Below are 19188 nucleotides of genomic sequence, written 5' to 3'. Positions count from 1 at the left end.
CGGGCATTTGAACACTTGTTCCCTCTGTACGTGGCTGCTTAGGGAGGGTTGGTTAGGCATCATGGGCTTGCTGAAGAGATATGTCCCTGGGGCCAGGCTTAATGCATGACCTTTTTGAGTTAGTTCTATCTGCTTCCTGTTTTCAGGTGGAGATGGGAGCTTTTCAGTTATTGCTCCTGCAACCTGCTGCCATGTGAGCCTGCTATGATAATGAGCACATCCCTCTGGACCCCTAAGCCCAAACAAACCCTTCTTTCTGTAAGTTGCCTTGGGACGTGGGGGGGGGGGCGGGCGGTGGTGGTGGTTTCTATAACAATGGTCCCCAGAGGCTCATAGATTTGAGTGCTTGGTCATTAGGGAGTGCAGCTACTTTTCAGGGATTAGGAGTTATGGCCTTGTTGGAGGAAGTATGTCACTAGAGGTAGACTTTGGGGTCTCAGATCTCAAGCCAGGACCAGCCTGCCTCTCTCTCTCTCTCTCTCTCTCTCTCTCTCTCTCTCTCTCTCTCTCTCTCTCTCTCTCTCTCTCTCTCTCTCTCTCTCTCTCTCTCTCCCTCCCTCCCTCCCTCCCTCCCTCCCTTCTTCTCTTCTCTTCTTCTTCTTCTTCTTTTCTCTCTCTCTCTCTCTCTCTCTCTCTCTCTCTCTCTCTCTCTCTCTCTCTCTCTCTCTCTCTCCCTGCTGCCTCCTGATCTGGATGTAGAACTCTCAGCTACCCCTCCAGCACCATGTCCATGTGGTTGATAAAGGGACAGATGATGGACGACAGGCAAAGCTGAGACAGCCCACCAGAGCCCACCTGCTCCTGGGTGCCACCTAATTCTACAGATACCCAGGAGGACCACCATGCTGGCTTGACTGGTGTGGGCTTCTTGATGGAGTCTGCAGCCCATTATTTTAAAGGGGCTGTTGCAGTTTGTTTACCTGTTGCCATAATAAGATGCTCTGGCAAAGCAATTCAATGGAGGAAGGGGCCTGTTTCAACTCATAGGTTAAGTCACAAGGCATCTTTGTGGAGAAGTCAAGGCAGTGGAGTTTGGAGCAGCTGGTCACATTACATCTACAGTCAGGAAGCTGAGGACCTAGACAGCACTCACCTCAGTTAACCTAATCAACACAATCCCTCATACCGCTTGGCGAGAGAAATAATGACCACTTAAGGCACGGGGAGAGGCTTGCCTCCTAAGAGAGCCTAGATCCTGGAAAGTCATTATAAGGATGAAACGCAAGGGCTATGTCCAAGCAGAATGCACCTACCTGCCCATCACTTACATGCCGCCTGTACTGAGGGGACACCTGAACTCACCTGAGGTAAACGGATCTGAGGCCACTTTAATTTCCTAACCTGCGCGTCTCCTTCCACTGTGTCCAAGCAAGGACTTGTCACATCAGTACCCAGGGAATCAGTGATGTAATGAGAAGGAAATCAGCAGCCGGAAAAAGATGCTAATGATTCACCAACTGCTGACCTGGAGGCCATCCTCACCAGGAACCTGTCACAGCTGTGACGGGACAAGTGGCATAGCCTGTGCTCAAAGCCAGTCTGACACTCTGCGTGTTATTTCTGACTTCTGACTGTTCCTTGATTCAGAGCCAGATTGGGGCTTGAGCTGGGGAGAGGCAGAGGGAAGTGTCAAAACTCAAACACTACAGGAGGGTGAAAAGCTAACCCACAGATCCCCTGTCACCTCTCCTGATGACAGCAGCATGTCGTTGTGGGGGGCAGTACTCATGAGCTCAAGGCCCCAGATGTCAATGTAGCACTCTGTCCTTACTGAACCCCACAACTTCTTAGGACTAAGAGCAGAGTGAAAACATGGGACTCTGCCAGTGGAGTCGCCTGAGTCCCAAGTTGAGTCCGTTGACTTGCAGGAAGCGGCAGACTTTTGAGCACATTCCATTTTCCATTCTTCCTTAACAGTTTCCGCTTGTGTTCCATGTTACTTGCACAGAAATCCAGGGTTTGGACAGACTAGAGCCCTGAAGTAAGCTCGCTCCCTTCAGTCCACTGCCTCAGGGTCCAACGTGACCAGAAGATAAGGAGTCTACAGGAAAGGCTGATGCCTGCACAGCTGCCCAGATCCTGAAGGAAGGCTGGACTTGGCCTGGGGACTTTCACCCTCTCTAAGGCCGTGCTAAAACCCCCTAAACTATTTTGTCCTTAATTTTAAAAACATAATTATAGGCTATTAATGACATTTTTCTGTTTTACAACACTGTGCTCTGGCCCGACTCACAGCACCCACCTCCAGCGCCCACCCACTCCTCTGCTGAGTGAAGGTGGAGCCATCACACCTTGGACCACCACACTGAGGGCTGCTTCTCATTAAAAACCTATATCTCCTCCACACTCTTCTTCCACCAACATCTACTATATAGAAAAAAATCAACAAAATGAAAAAAAAGCAAAAGCAAAACAAACAAACAAAAAACAGCCTATGGATTAGGGGAAATCTTAAAATTGGGTGTGTGGCAGGCATTAATATACAAAGTTGAAGTACTCATAAGCTAATTTCAAGAAAATACACACAACAATTAGCAAAGGGGTGGGAGAAGATAGATTGCTCATCACTGGAGGCCAGCAGGTAGGGGCAAAGGCAGGCTACACCTCCCACCATCAGCGCATGGAGATCAAGACTCCTGTGAGACAGAGTAGGGTGCTGAGCTGGCACTGGTGGAGAAGAGTGTGAGTACACAGGCTCCATGAGGGTTGGAGCAAAGGGAACCCTAGTTCATCGAGGGCAGGAACAGAAAAGTCCATGTGGCCACAGTAGACACAGTATGTCTGGTTCTAAAGAAGTTAAGAAAAGACCTACCCTATGACCCAGACTTCACTTTTCTGAATGTATACCTAAAGGAATAAAGGGGTCACATTTAAAGAAATGTGCATCCCTTATTGCTCCCCAACAGCCAAGATGTAGTGAAAAAGTATTCATTAGAAGCTCATGTGCAAAAGATATTGTACCAGATGTGCGCGCACGTGTGTGTGTGTGTGTGTGTGTGTGTGTGTGTGTGTGTGTGTGAGAGAGAGAGAGAGAGAGAGAGAGAGAGAGAGAGAGAGAGAGAGAGAGAGAGAGAGAGAGAACATTAAGAGTAGCTTTATGCAGGACCAGTTTAAAGGTCAAATGTAGTGCCAAAGAGATGGCTCCATAGTTGAGAGTCTTATTGTTCCTGTAAAGGCCCTGGGTTTGGTTCTCAGTATCTGCATATTCTTATGATTGAAATTCTGGGGAATCTTTTGGCATCTCCTGGCCTGTGACGGCTCCTGCATATATGTGGTACATGTAAAACTTACAGACTCATACACATACAGGCAAATAAAATAAATATAGATAGATAGGCTATAGATGATTGATAGATAGATAGATAGATAGATAGATACATAGATACATAGATAGATACATAGATACATAGATAGATACATAGATAGATACATAGATAGATACATACATAGATAGATAGATACATAGATAGATAGATACATACATACATACATACATACATACATAGATAAATACATAGATACATAGATACATAGATGGATAAATACATAGATAGATAGATACATACATACATACATACATACATACATACATACATACATAGATCTTTAAACACCAAATGAATGATATGAGCTTATTACTCAAGTGGGTGATCGCTTGTCTTGAGATGGGCAAGTAAAATACTCACATAAGACGTGGATGCCCACTTGGTTAGCTACAGTAACCATTGCACTACCTACGTACTTCAAAACGCATGTCACATGTTTGAAACAAACAGTAAAATAGAAGTCAGAACCTTTGAATGAGTGAGTCTATGCTAAACATAAGAGGTTAAGAGGCAGGAAGTGAGGATCTCCATCAGCACCCTCAGAGAAGAACAAAAAGGAGCCCAGTGCAAGTGTTGGAACAGAGAGCCGTGGTGGCCTGAACAACCCTAGGGAAAAAAAGTAGTAAGGCCTGCCTACAAGAAGAAGAAAATCCTGGAAACTGACTCAGCAAAGTACAGAAAACTTGACACCTGAGTTGGTAATAAACACCACACAATTATTAAGATCTTTTCAACAAATTTAAAAAACCCAAGTGAATGGACAAAGGAGCTCTGACTTCAAGAGGCGGATCCTTGGTACTGAGATTCCTCCAAAATAAAACGAGCAACATTCATGGATGTCTGGGCCACACCGGATACAGGCAGTGTAGCATGTACGTTTAAAATCCATTTTAACCTAACTCCTTATACCTCTACCTCCCTTGTCCACTCCTTTTCTCTCCTAGGACCTTCCAACACCTCAACACTAGGTAGGAGAGAAAGAAGGTTAGAAGGTCCCTTTTCACAGAGTCCATTCAAGATCTCATCAGGTGACTACCATCTTTTCCTGACTTGGCCATCACCAGGCTCTAGGGAGCTTTGACACCAGATAGCATGTATGAACTGCCTCCAGGACCAGCATCTCCTCAATAAGTCAGCCTGGCCTTCAGGTTGGCACAACAGTCCTGACATGGGGTGTGAAATTATGGTTGGTGTGGGACATTGGATGCAGAGATCCTTGAAAGGCATTGAGCATTGGCCACCCTACCTTCCTTGGGCATGGGGCTTAGGGATGGGTCTCCACTGGCCTCAGTGCAATGGGGCAGGCTGCCTGAGCTGAGACCCTTGAACCTTTCAGCTGATCATCTTGGATTACAGGAATTCAGAGATCATGAGAAGACGGAGGGAGTATGGTCCTGTTTCAAAAGCCTCACTACGCCATCTTGCCCTCTTCCTGACGTCCCGATCAGAGTTGTCATTGAACCCATGCCTGGAGTGAGAGCATGACCCCTACCATGCCCACAATGACTATAGCTCAAAGCTAGTGACCCTGCTTCTGGCATGACCCATTACAGGAGCAGGCTTGGGTGGGAACAGTCATCATTTTCAGAGCTGGGTTCCCTCCATCACTTTCCTACAGGAAACAGATAGCAATGCTGGCTCTCACCCCAGGGTCTCTTTGCTGAGCACTCAGTGTATGTACCAGCTGCTGGGCAGTGATAGGCCTTAACTGTGTCCATTCATCAGAGAGCTGCTGACAGACAGCTCCTCAAGCCTTGTTATACATAGTGAAAAGTGACATGTGCCAATGGGTAAAAGGCCCATAGCCTCCACGAGCACCAACCCACCTCCACAGGCACTGGCCAATCCCATCTACAGTCATGTAGCCACAGACAGGATTCCCCTAGAAGCTTTTAAAAGAGCCTGAGAGTTCCCCATGGGGTCACCACCACCATTTTGTATGCAGGCTTTTCCTGCAGAATGAACGCTCTTTGTTTTTATATATTACTTGAGCCTGGGGTCTACTTTCAGCGATTTTTGGACACTTAGACAAACCTGACCTGCCAAGGGGGAAGAAAACAAAGCAAAAATAGACACCAAAGGTTATTCCTGGCAGTGATACATGCCTCAAAGTCAGCATACAAGAAAGTGAAGGCGGTTATCCCAGAGCACGCTGCAGAGCAAAGATCTCAGGCCACCTCCCTGACCAGCGCTGTCTCAGTGGTGAACAACCAGCCATATGTGGCACTGGGAGGCTGAGAGAAGAGCACTCATGTGAGAGATGTCCAGTGCAAAGGCCCTGAGGCAGCCAGGGGTTTGCAGTGCTTGAGGACTGGGTAAGGAGTGAACAGTACGGGGCGGCGGGGGGGGGGGGGGTTGGGGGTGGCAGGCAACATTTCAAGCTGCCACAGAAAGAGTACTTCTAAGATTTGGGGTAGGGGGTCTTACCCTGAGCTACTGAGCCAGTGTCTGGGCATAGGGGGTATTGCCTGCCCTGAGGCACTCTGTGATCAGTTTACTTACTAGAAGACTAGGGAAGACATTGAGCTCTGCAGTCTATATAATGCACATAGAAAGCACAGGAGACCGTGGAAGCACAGGGCATCAGGCTGGGGGAGGCCATAGGACTATTGGAGGTGCACGGGCGGTCTCTAGAGACCTGGGAAAGGCCCCTGGGAGGGGCACCAGCAGAGTGGGGTCAGAAGCAGAGAAGCAAAAGCGCTTCTGCAAAGGAAGGTGAGAGCGTTCTGTGGCATCTCAAGAAGTGTCCCAATGCCCCACCCCCGCCGCCATTGAGTCACAAGCATGGGGTATCTCTGCTACCTGTATGAGCAGGTGGTCTGCTAGCATGAGCCTGAGGGGCATGCTAAGGAGCGCATGCAGAACCACAGTCACAGAAGAATGCATACATGTGGCATGTGGCTCATCTCTATTAAATTCAGCAGAGCCCCACGGGGCAGCACACAGCCTGCCCAGGAATGACACATTTGCAAGTGGGGGAGGCTTTTCACAAGCTGAAGAGGAAGGACTGCAGGGGTTCATTACCTCTGGAATGGGAGGGGCCCGGGTGGATAGAGATCAGTGACTGTGTCCCACCAGCCCTCTTTAAGGGAGACAGGAGATGTCTCTAGCACTAAAGTCCTTTGGGGATGAGGATATATTTCCAGTTTCCTTTTCAACGATAGGGTGGACAGGATGTTGTGGTAGAGATAACAAACATAGACCCCCTCCTAAAGTATACACATTCTTGGAGATGGTAGGGATGGGAGGTTCTGGGGTACAATGGCCAAAGGTGGGCAATGTGGCAGGGAGGACTCAATGTGCAAGCAGTCCTTACTTTGAGATCTCAGTAACAGGATCCCCACAGAGGCAGCTCTGGCCCTCACCCACTGCCTTGTATAGGAATCAGGCTCGGGGCATTTTTATGGAGATCAATATAATAAATACTCAGATAATAAATACGCAGAGCCTTCTGCTCGTTTGCTTACATTCAATCATGATCCCCTCTAGGTAGGGCGACCTCTAGGTGCCAGGCCCCTGGGAGTTTCAGTAATTATATGGCTTCAGGGTTTCTGAAATTTTGTCCCTCGAAATCTTTAAAACCGCAGTATGTATTATGACACTTTTTATTACAGTAGAGCAAGGAATAATTCATGTACTTAAAAAAATAATAAAAATAAAAGAGGAGCCAATTTTACCCCAAGCGCCTGGCTCTCTGTAACCAGAGGTAGCCTAGCAGCTGTGGATCTCCTTAATGAGAGAACTGCCAGCACTTGGAAGGCCATGGGCGACACTGATGCCCCGAGATGCCTTGGACTTGGTATGTGGCTTGGCTGGCAAGTCACTAGGAGACAAAGAAAATCGTCACTGCCCAGCTGTTCTGTGGCAAGACGGCATGCTAAATTTAAACCAATAAATAGTTCTGGAAGCGAGAGAACAGGTGGCAAATGGTCTCTGAGGCAGATGGTGCTTTTCAATATTTGTATCTGATCGTAATTGGTGATACTAGAGACAGGGTCTCTAAGCTCCCGTTTCACCTTCCTCACTTGAGATTCTTGGAAAGGGTGGGTCACACTTTAAAAATAAACTCTATCACTCTGTGGAGAAAAGCCATTTCAGACACTTCATCAGATGGGGAGAGCATCAGGTACCTGGCTTGCTTTTTCTAGCCAAGGTCTGAGCAGAACTATAGTCCAGTGACTACAGGACAGGCCAGTTCATTCCGGAAACACCATGGAGGCATACCTGCTCTGGGCCACGTCCTTGAAACCCAGACTATCATTGAGGCATAGGTGTGCTGCCCAAGACCTCTTTTCCTGAATATGTTTCCTTTATTATCTGAAGCCCCAAGGATCAGCAAGAAGTGACTGAAAGCCTGTTTGCTGGAGAAAGGACAGTCCCTAATCTGTTCTCCTTTCCTTAGTGGCTCCTTCAGCCACCAGCCTACGCTGTCAGCTGAATAGACAACATGTCTCCAAATGAGACATGCTCCTATTTCAAACTGCCCTCTGCCTCAAGTGGGACTCAGGGACAGGTGGGCAACCAACAGCATTAGATTCCACAGGCGGACAGAGTGGCTCTTCTCAACCTGAGAAAGACCCAACAGGGGCTGGACCAGGGATGTTGCTGAGCCCACAGATCCACTTCCTATTCTCCACGAAGGAGTACATGGAAGAAAGACACAGCCTAGACATAGCCTTCTGATGAGGGACATGCAGTCCAGAAGAGGGACATGTTCCACGGGCAGTGGGCCTATAGAGAGCAGCCTCAGGCTTTGGCCCTGCACATTACACATCAAAGGAGACTACCCCATCAAAACTGAGCTTAGAGTAGGTCCCTGGCTCTTTGAGTACGGGTTTAGAACTCTGCACACACACCAGGGATGCAGACTTAGTGTAGCTCCTCTGGTTCCATTCTCTCCCAAGAGATATTTCCTTCTGGTGCTCCAGATAATAGGATACACACACACACACACACACACACACACACACACACACACACACACACCACACCACACAACATCACATCACACTGTCCTCCCTACTCCAGCAGAGCTTATTCATGTTGCCCCAGTACAAGGTCTCACAGTTTCTTAGTTGGTATTCTGACTTAAACCAAGGATTTAAATGGAAGTAGGACTTGGGGCTAACATAAGGTTTGCATGACCCAGCCTCTACCCACACGCTGACATAACCCAAATCTGGTGGTTGTGTGATATCCCCAAGAGGCAAAGTTATTCTCAGTTAAGCCTCATTAACCCACACTGTCTGAAGCCTCTGGGGCGTCCGGCTTTTTCCATCAAGTAATAGTCAGACTCATCATGTGACATGGTGGTTACCCTTCCATTATGCACAGTTTGCTCACTGCAGCTACACCAAGAACCACAGACTGGAGACAAGCTTGCAGAGGGAACAGGCTGCATCAGACTTGCCTTTTCTACCCATCAAAACTTTGCTTCGTGCTGAGCCTGTTAAGGACTCTGTCTTCCTCCTGATCCCAGCCTGGTTCATCATTTGCACGAGTGACAGAAACTTCCTGGCAAACTGGTCCTCTTAAGAATCTATTCCTTCACGTCACTCATTCGATGGGCTCCTGAAAAGTGGCTTAGAAATGGGCATACAGCATGACGCAGGTCTTAGTTAGGGTTTCTATTGCTGTGATAAAAACCCATCGTGACCACAAGTAACCCAAAGAGGAGAAGGGTTATTCCAGCTCACAGCCTCCAGGTTACAGTCTTTCATTAATGAAGTCAGGGCAGGGACTGAATGAAGCAGACACCATGGAAGGATGCTGCATCCTGGCTTGCTCCCTGCCACTTGCTCAGCTTGCTTTCTTCCAGCACCCAGGACCACCAGGCCATGTGTGGCACTGCCCACGGTGAACTGAGACCTCCTACAACAATCATCAATCAGTGAAATGCACCACAGACTTTCCCACAGGCCAGTCTGGTGGGAGCGTTTTCTCAGTTGAGGTTCCCTCTTCCAAAATGACTCAAGCATCTGTCAAGTTGACATACTACTAACCAGAGCAATGGGCAAACTGTGCATCCTTCCAGCTCCTTTTAGAAGCTCAAAGGACACTTGATATGGCTCTTCACCTGAACTATACCCAGCACCCCTCAATGGCCTTCTGCAGCCAGCTAGAGAAGAGACCCAGGCCAACACAACCAGGTGGCCACACCTCCCGAAGAAGCCCTGGCTTGGGCACCCCTGGGTTTCAGTAGACCTGGAAAGGGAAGCCAGAAGGCAGTACAGTGTCTGGTTCCAAGATGATTTTTCATAAACACCAGAGGATCCAAGCAGTTTTAGCCCACTGCTTCATACAGCAGGAATGTGGGCTTCAAATACACACTGCCCAAGGGCTTGTTCCCATCACATCTAAAGGGGAGTTCAGTAGCACACTGAGATGGAATGCAGGTTTCATTCTGGGCAATTCAGTGTGCTTCTGGCCAGCTAATCCATGAAGCTGGAAGAGGAACACAGAGGCCAAAAGTCCAGTTGAAAAGGACCATACTAGATTCACCAGAAAGAAAAAACCAATAACTGAAATCACACACACGCAAAAACTGGAACATGAGTTATTTATCCTTGCCTCATATGCATGCATGTGAATGTGAATATATCTGAATATATATGCATGTATGTATATATATGTATATATATATATATGTTGTGTGTGCATATATGTGCATGCATGTGCATGTGTAGCAATATATTTCCTATTGCTGAGAATATAGCAATTAATGACATGGATAAACATCCCTTATCCAAAGTGCTTGAGATGTAAATTGTATTGTTTTTGGAATATTTCCAGATCTTAGAATATTCACATATGCATAATAACACATCAAGTCTAAACTTGAATTTATATACTTTATATAATGCATATCATAGGCTTGGGTTTATTATATAATGTTTCTAACAAACCAATTTCCAACATGGAATTTCCCCACCTATGGCATCAGATTAGTGCTGAGAGTTTCTGGCTTTGGATTTGTTGACACAGGATTCTCAGCACGCTGCAACTTCTCTCCTGCAGACTTCCTGTGCAAGCCCTACCACAGCACATTTCCAACCCACTAAAGCAGCCAAGACTCAGGTATGGGAGGTTTACCCTCTGGCATTCCAAATTGGCACTACTATCATGTTTGAAGAACCAGTATTACACAGGGACATAGGACACACTGATTCCAGTCACCAAATATAACACAGAGAGCAGTAGGCACATCACATGGACACAACAGATAATGTGGCCAGTCTGGCACCCATTCCACAACTCATAAGCCCACATCTCCAATCTTTGCACCTCAGGATGCTGAGGTACCTCAAGTTCATCCCCTCCAATTCTTCAAAAAGGCTGGTACCCTGCACACCAATGGTTCAGGGCCGTCACCCTCCCTGCCCCTGTCTGGTGGGCAGGATTTCCCACATGCCCAGAGCAGCTATCTCAAATCCCAGGCAGAACTAAAAGGAGCCATGGGCAGCTCAGCAATGGGACCTGGTATATCACTGGCTAGGTCAGTGGCTGCTTCTTGGGTGAGTCGCCCTTGGTCTCTGTTGTGTGCCAACACAAGGAAATTACAAAAGCCTTGGGGCCCTGAAATATGTACATGAGTTGTGAAAGGGTCTTATCTCTTCGAGCACATGCACATATCAAAATCCAAACGGGCACAATCAAGCTCTGCTCCATAGAGTCCACGTATGTTTGTATAGTATGACATTGAGCAAATGCATCCAATAGCCCACAGCATGTGCCAGAGACAGTGACCAAGACACTGAGCCCCTGGGCCCAGCTGGCCCTGCTTCTCCAGCTGGATTCTGAGAGCAATTACGGCTTTTTCAGATGGTATACTGTTCCTACCTGAAAATGGAGCAGTCCGGAGTGGGATTCTGATGGGGGTCAATGTCAGGAAATGGCACGGCTGCATAATGGAAGGGGACAGGCCCCGGAGTTCCTCAGGGTCTACAGAGACCATGGCAGTGGCTGCAGCAGCCGCAGCAGCGGTGATGGTGATGGTGGGACCACTGTTGATTGGCTTAAGGCTGTTATGGCAACCACCTGTGGGAGAGAGACCAAGGTCAGCACATACAACACACACCCATTTCAGATTAACAGTGCCCACAAAACATGCCAAAGTACCACTCCTGCCTTCAGGGACATCCTGTACTGATTAGCATTGTCCCCAATGTTAATCTTGCCATTCAGCACATACACTTCGCTGTGTGATGCTCGGAGTACCATGTTACTGAAGTCACCAAAGAGGATCGAGGACATGCTCACTATTAAAGAGAAATCATGTCACTGTGGTACACATGTGTGACACAGGTCATCTGAGGTGGCCATGAGGACAGCACTAAGAGAATCAAGGTGGGGAGGCTCTGCAGAAAGGGGTGGTTGTGGGCCGGGATGGGTGGGGTTCTAAAGCACTGGGCCTTAAGATGCTGACCACCTACCCCAATCCAGTGGAGAAATCACCACCCAGCCAGGCTCTCCCAGGTGATCCCAATACAGAATCAAGGGGTGGCACCAAGGCTGCTGGCAGTGAGCGAGGAATTCAAGCTACAAAGTCACTTTTAAACATCCATCTTACAGCGGTACAATCCGTCATCTTTGGGAGCTGACAAGGTGCTAAGCAATGACCAGGTGGAAGGCCTGTTTTCCCGAGAACTTTCCAAAAGGAAGCGTACAGTGAACACACTTCTTCCCAGTTGGTTTTACGATAGAGGTTGACGGGTATAAGTCAAGGGAGATGAATTGATGGGTTGGGTCTCAATTTTTCAGCAGGTTGACCTTTATTGACATGAGGACACAAGGTACAATCATTCTAAAAGAAGAGAGTGAGGCATGCTGGCCCCTAGGAAGAGGTACCAGTAGGTGTAAGAGTTCTGGTGGGACCCATGTGATACAGGAGCTTTGAGGAAACTGGGAAGCAGAGTGGAGTAGAGCCATGCTATGGGGACATCAGGCTAGGCAGGTGGACGCAGGTGTGCAGCTGATAAGGTCGGCTGCAGAATGGTGAGCGGGGTCAGGCCAGGAGTTCCTGCCATGGCCTCACCCTGGCTGCCTTTTGTATATGAACGCTCAGGAGACAGGGCTGCGTTCTGGGTAGGCGCAGACAGGCTGTTCAATGTGGACCTCAAGAGATTCATCCATAAGGGAGAGAGAAATATGAAGGCATCTAGAAAAGTAATGAGATTTTTTAAAAACTATACATAGGGGAAAAACTTAAAAAAAAAAAAAAAAGAAGGTCTTGACTGTGTGTCTATGCAAAAGAATCAGTATTCTCTCCCCATCTTTACAAATTCCCTAAGAGGGACACACACCATCTTTTAAACTTACACTAACACAGCAACTAAGCAGGAACCACTGTGCTCCCCGATAGCTCTTGGCAGTTCCCTTGTCATTACCACCTTCCCCAGGGGACTGCATGTCACCACCCATGAGCTCACACTGACACACTGTTAACTAAAGGCCAACTTTCCTTCCGTGGGTTTCTTCCTGGTGAATTTTGACAAATGTAGGATGTATCCACATAGCACCCCACATGAGAGGTTAACAACAGGCAGATTTCCCCTCACACTGACCCAGCCACTGATCCCAAAGCATCACAGTTTGGCCTTTTAAGGAACTCCATGCATTTGCAGGCATCACCGCCAGCCTTTTCAGTTGCTTTCTTTCATCAAGCAATCTGCATCACAGGTTCCCTTCCTGTCTTTGTTATGACTCAATAGCATCGTTTCTTTTTATCACTGAGTAACATTGCATTATAAGGACATACCATAGTTTATTTTCCACTCACCTACTGAAAGACATTTTGGCTGCTTCCAACTCTTGACAATCATGGTCAAGGCTGCTATAAGCATCTGCACGCAGACTTACTCATGGGCATGTTTTCAATTCCTTTTGGGTAAACAACACGGTCTAATTGATGGGTCATGTGGCGCAGGGGAGTTATTTTGGTTTGTTTTTAATATTTGCACGTGTGTGTGATACGTGTGCATGTCCTGTATGTTAAGTGCAGGCAGGCATGTGACATGTAACACATGCAGAGGACAGAAGGAAGCCTCAGGTATCAGTCCTTTAGTCCCACCTTGTATGTGACAGTCTCTTGGTCACTGTTGCATAAGCCAGACTGCTGGCCCAGAAGCATCTGGAGATTCTGCTGCCTCCGTCTCCCATCTCACTCTAGGAATGCTGGGATTACAGGCATATTCTTCCACGTCTAGCCTCACAGGAATTCTAGGGACCCGGACTCTGGTCCTCAGCTTGTGGAGTAATTTCTTTATGTACTAAGGCATCTCTCCAGCCCATGATTAGCTTCTAAAGAAAGCTCCAGCTTTGTCTTCCTGCTGCACTTCCTGCCCAGGAAGTGAGCACCCTGGTTGCCCACAGCCTTACGTGCTCTCCATGTCATCTGGGCTCTGGGTCTGATCCTTCCTACTCTGTGTGCAGTAGACTGCCAGGGTTGTCATACACACATTTGAAATCAGTGCTCTCAGGGATGTACTGCCTACGTGATAGAAACTCCCCATAGACAACTGGCAAGTGTCCTGGTCCCCACTGAGGCTGCTGCCCTTCTGTCTACCGGCAGTTCCCTTGGCAGCACAGTCCGACTGATACGGAATGTGTCACAATCCCCCTGTGTGTTTGCCTGTATCATAATGAGTTACAGAATCAACAGCCTCACCCTCACATAGCTCTCAATAGCCAATAAATCAGGACACCCGGAGAACAGAGTAGTGCACAGGTGTGCCGTATTCACATCCTCACCCCTGTCACAGGTATTCCCTCTGAAAAGTAGCCATGTGGAAACAGCTGAGCCAACAAATTGGTGTCTTCCAGTCACATAAAACAGTTCTGGGAGCCAAAACGCTGTCAGCACTTTGAGGATGTAAGGTCAGCCAACAAGGACATTTTGAATGTCTTGATCTACTTCAAGATCCATTTAAATGTTTCTAACTCAGAGGCACCCACCACCAGCCCGAGGGTCCGCTTCAACCCATTTCACTGCGGCTACAGAAAATATAGCTGGGATGTAATTACACACGTGCTCTGCTCAGTAGTCTGAAGAGATGCCAGAAGTTTGGAGGAGGGGTGGTGGTGGTGATCAGGCTGGAGTTGGGGGGGGGGGCAGTTCGGTGAGACACAAAGGGTACAATTATGAGAGCCCTCAGAAACCCCCACTAGAAAGTAAGGTAGCGTGGCATAAGTAGGCTAGAGAAGTGTAAAGCACACCAGGCTTCCACAGCATGGCCCTCATCCTTACAAGACCAAAGTCCTGCCCAGCCAGGAGCTCCTGGGAGCCATCCCTCTACAGTACCCTGCTCTCTACTCACCCCCCCCAAAGCACCGTCTCTCATCCCTACCAGACCCAAGTTGTGCCCAGCCAGAAGCCAATGGGAATGAGTTGTCCAGGACACCTGACTCTTAGCCCCACAGCACAGTCCCTCATGGCCATAAGTTACAGACAAGTAGCCCACGCCTTCTGTTATGAGAGCTCCAGGGAGCAGATTCCTGCAGGGAACAGCCTCCTGCAGGGAGCCAGGTCTCTCGTGCAGGAAAGTAAGTTCGGGACATCTAAGGGACCTAAGGTTTTTGTAGATATTTTAATGAGCTACTGTCCCCAGACATAATTCACAGACTGGAACCTAAAAAGAGAAGCACAAAACTCAAGTTATTTTTCTGGTAATGACCAGGAATGTCCCTGCATCCAGGAAGTTGCATCCCTGACCAGGCTGTGTGTTTAGCAGGCATATATGGCAGGCAGGTGCTGCAGGAAAGGTCCAGACCCCATCCTCAGGGCTAGTCATAGCCTTCGTGCCCAAATCACTGTATCTGAGACCCAGGCTGAGGTCATTTCCAATGATTCTTCTGCTAACTGTCCATGAACAGGCAGGTGAAGGAGGCCCTGAAGACTCCCGCACCACTGACCCAAGCTTCCCCTTCAAGGCCCTTACCTCCACCCTCCCCTTTGCCAGGACTTGAATACGTAAGTCCACGTGCCCCAGCAAGGGGAAGACCCACATCTGCAGCTTTTGCTTGGCCCCAGCCTAGACTGCATTATTCTGAAGGAGAAAAGGGGGGTAGAAAGTTGTCAAGCCCTCAACTTCCTACTCACGTATCTTCCCTGTCTTGTGTTATTATCGGTTCTTCTGATGCCACACAGCCCCCTTAGTTGAGCCGATGGGATGAGCTCCCTATTTTAGAAGCACCTCCCATCAGACAAGTGTCCAGGCTGCAGACCTCTCACAGGAGACAAACTAGAGTGGGACCTGTGAGTGGCACTTTCCCTCCATCCGTGAAGAAGTATTAACGAACACATGCTCCAATGCTGACAATGTAATCTGATAAACAAAAAGACTCTACTACTAAAATATGCTCCAGAAAGCCACCATCAGTCATGAGCCTCTCAGAGCCAATGGATGCCATACTTAGGGGGACCATGCCTTCATGTCCCTTCTTTATAGAGAGGCATGGCCTACAGAGCCAGGCCTCATGATCTCAGCCATGTGCTACCTAGCGAAGTTTCTGGAAAAAACGTGCTCTATTCTTTAAAATGAAAGTGACCTTGACTGGTAGAAGAGAAAGGTACCATTATAAAAGAAACAGATGCTAGCGCAGGTGAAAGCATTTTGCAGCTAGAAATATGAAAACGTTTTTTAATCACCACGTGATTTTTGTTGCCAAAAATCATCTGTCAACTTAAAAGCAAAATAACTATGACTCATTAATCTTCCCTTTAAAACCGAAAATATGGGTTTTATTTTTCTTCTACCTATGTTGAGTTCATTTGGCTTCATACAAAATTGCACCATCTCCCAACATGTTCACAAAATCAATCAAATGCCAGTGGTGACAGAAAGTTAATGATCAACGTGAACCATGTGTCCAGTGTTGGTAGGTGACAGGGAGAGAAGAGGTCCAGCTTCCCTCAGACTTTCTGAGCCCCTGGCCCCTGTGACCCTTAACCTCAAATATATAAGAGCCACTGGGTATGCTACAGTGGTGACCAAACCTCCTCTACAGGACATAGGTCATGAGAGCAAGCAGGAGATCCTTTGGGAGGGAGAAGGCTGCTCTTCTGATATCTTCCAGTTGCTGTGATGCAGCACCCGGAATAATATCATGAAGGAGGAGAATTTCATTTGCTCACAGCTTCAGAGGGTTTGGTCCATCACATCAGGGAGGGAGAGCATGGCAGAGTAGCTTACACCACTACAGACAGGATACAGAAGGAAGGGTATGCAGAAATGGGCCATGCCAAGGGCTAGCCACCACAGCCATGGGCCTCTAGCTCCTCCTCATAGACCCTGTCTCCTCCCATTCACTACTTTCCAGTAATGTGGTCCTACAGTGAACCCACCCACAAGTTTATCTATGTGTATATCAGAGCCCTTATGACCTAATCATCTGCAGAAGGCTTCTCAGACATACACACCCCCAGGGATCCTTTACTATCCACCCGTAGTTTTCAATCTAAGTACATTCACAATCAGAATCCGCACTCACAATTTCCTTGTTTTTAATAGCTGAGTAGTTTCCATTGCATAAACGTACCACAATTTCTTTATCCATTCTTTGGTTGAGGGACATCTAGGTTGTTTCCAGATTCTGTCTATTACAAATAAGGCTGCTATGAACATACCTGAGAAAATGTCCTTGTTTTATAGTGGAGCATCTTTCGGGTAATATGCCCAGGAGTGGTATAGCTGGCTTTTGAGGTAGCACTATTGCCAATTTTCTGAGAAAGTGCCAGATTGCTTTCCAAAGTGGTTGCACAAGTTTGCACTCCCAACAGCAACGGAGGAGTGCTCCCCTTTCTCCACATCCTCCCCAGGATGTGCTATCACTTGAGTTTTTGATCTTAGCCATTTTGATAGGTGTAAGATAGAATCTCAGAGTTGTTTTGATTTGCATTTCCCTGAAAACTAAGGAAATCCTGAAATTTGCAGGCAAATGGATGGAACTAGAAATGATCATCCTGAGTGACATAACCCAGACCCAGAAAGACACTCACTTATAAGTGGATATTAGCCCAACATAGATGTCCTCTGAGAGACATCATTCAACAGAGGATTGGGGCAGATGCTAGGACTCACTGCTAGACTCTAAGTGAGAGTGGTATGGAAGAACAACGGGGGATGGAAGGATGCAAAGTGTTCAGGAGACCATCAAGGCCTGTGGCTCTGGACCCAGGGGGCCTATACAAACTATTGCCCCAACCAAGGACAATGCATGCAGTAAACCTAGACCCCCTATTTAGATCTAGTCAATGAGCAGCTCATTCTCCATGGATGTGGGGAGAGCAGGGACTGCCTCTGCATGAACTCTGGTGCCCCTCATTTAATCACTTCCCCTTAGTGAGGAGACCCGGCGGCAGCAAACAAAGGAAGGGGAAGCAGGCTATCCAGATGAGACCTGATAGACTGTAGTCATATGGTCAGAGAAAATGTCCACTTTGGTCAGAGGTCTAGGGGAATAGGGCAGAAGAGGGAGGGAGGGCGGGAGGGAATGGGAAAATACAAGCGAGGGGATGACAATCGAGATGTAATCTGAATAAATTATAATAATTTAAAATTTAAAAAATAATCCACACTCACAACAGTGGACACTTTGACAGATAGATTCGTAGTTCAGAAAGCATGGGAGAAGGCAGGACGCTGCTGTTGGCCTCTCCTTCCATCGCATCTCCCAGTCTTGGATCAGAGCGGAGCAGCTCTGTGCCAAGCTGCACACAGCTATGGGACTGAAAGACGATACGATAGAAACAAGGCACGCGGCATCACTGGACACAAATAGATAAATGCTGCTGGGTACCTGCTGCTTGAGAACACCAGCCAGGAAGTGCACGGAGCCAAGAGAGCCTGGATGCCAGCTCTACCCCCTGAGATCTGCCTCTCAGCTGAGTTTTGGAGTATAAGCAAGGAGGCGCTCAATAAACTGTGTCAGCTGGTAAATAATGACAGGAACTCCCTTTCCCCAAAGGACTTCAGAAAAATCCCTTAGTTGAGTAAATAAATAGTAAGATAAGATAGGTACAGCCAGAGAAACCTGCTAAGCCAGCAAAGAGATAAACCAGCAAAGCCATCCCGTAAGAATTACTTATAAAAGTCAGTGTTCTAAGCAAACCAGTAACTAACCAGGTGCTTCCTTGAAGACAGCCTGGGTGGCGGGGGATGTGATGGGAGTGAGGGGGTGGGAGGGTAAAGGAACAGGGATTCATGAGACACATCTGTGTGGGCTCAACCTAAGCTGCTGGTGCCCTTGATCTTGTGAGGCAGGTAAGCATAGGAGACATTTTAGATCCAGGGACCCCACCTCCACACGGTTTGGGGTTCATGCACACCTATTAATAATGCCCTTGGTAGCCTTCTTCCTTCAACTGCACATACTGTGCACACAACCTCTCTCCAGGCAAAGCTCCCAGAAACCTCAGAGGCCTTCATCCCTGCCTGCAACAGGCTACATGTACTCTCCACTTTGAACAAAGTATACCTTTGTTTTCCCACCCTTGATAACAATCAAATACAGACATTTTCTATTCAAGTGTATTCCCAATGTATCCAGGTATAAAGAATAGAAGAGTTAATCTGACCTGAACAGGTTTTGAGTGCGTATGCAATAAACCAAAACTGTGTCCGCTAGTAACTTTTTTTAGAGAGACCCCCTATTTACCATCTTATGCATATACATAATTGATGTGGATATTATTATAACCAGAGACATTATGAAAAGGGTCATGGACAGTTAATAACTCAATCGAGAATCAAAGTAGAGAATTCCCCTTAGAAATCAGTCATTCATTCCTTCCCCTTAGACCAGTAACAAGGGCCCTAGGCCCTACCCAAGGACTCTTGAGTACTCTTACTTATGGGACCTACTG

The 19188-nt window shown here is 47.5% G+C and overlaps 1 protein-coding gene across 1 annotated transcript in view; it reads right to left on the bottom strand.

The window, feature by feature from the left end:
* The window catches only part of TCERG1L (transcription elongation regulator 1 like), a 197870-nt gene that overhangs the window by 138775 nt on the left and 39907 nt on the right, over nt 1–19188 (bottom strand). Inside the window, exon 4 of the mRNA XM_084758363.1 lies at nt 11166–11363. Within this exon, the coding sequence (XP_084614489.1) occupies nt 11166–11363 (198 nt within the window). The remainder of the gene's footprint in view (nt 1–11165; nt 11364–19188) is intronic.

The sequence above is a fragment of the Acomys minous genome, assembly GCF_964271855.1.
Source record: "Acomys minous genome assembly, chromosome: 2".
NCBI lineage: Eukaryota > Metazoa > Chordata > Mammalia > Rodentia > Muridae > Acomys > Acomys minous.
Note: the sequence above shows the minus strand (reverse complement) of the source record. Positions and strands in the feature narration are given on the sequence as shown.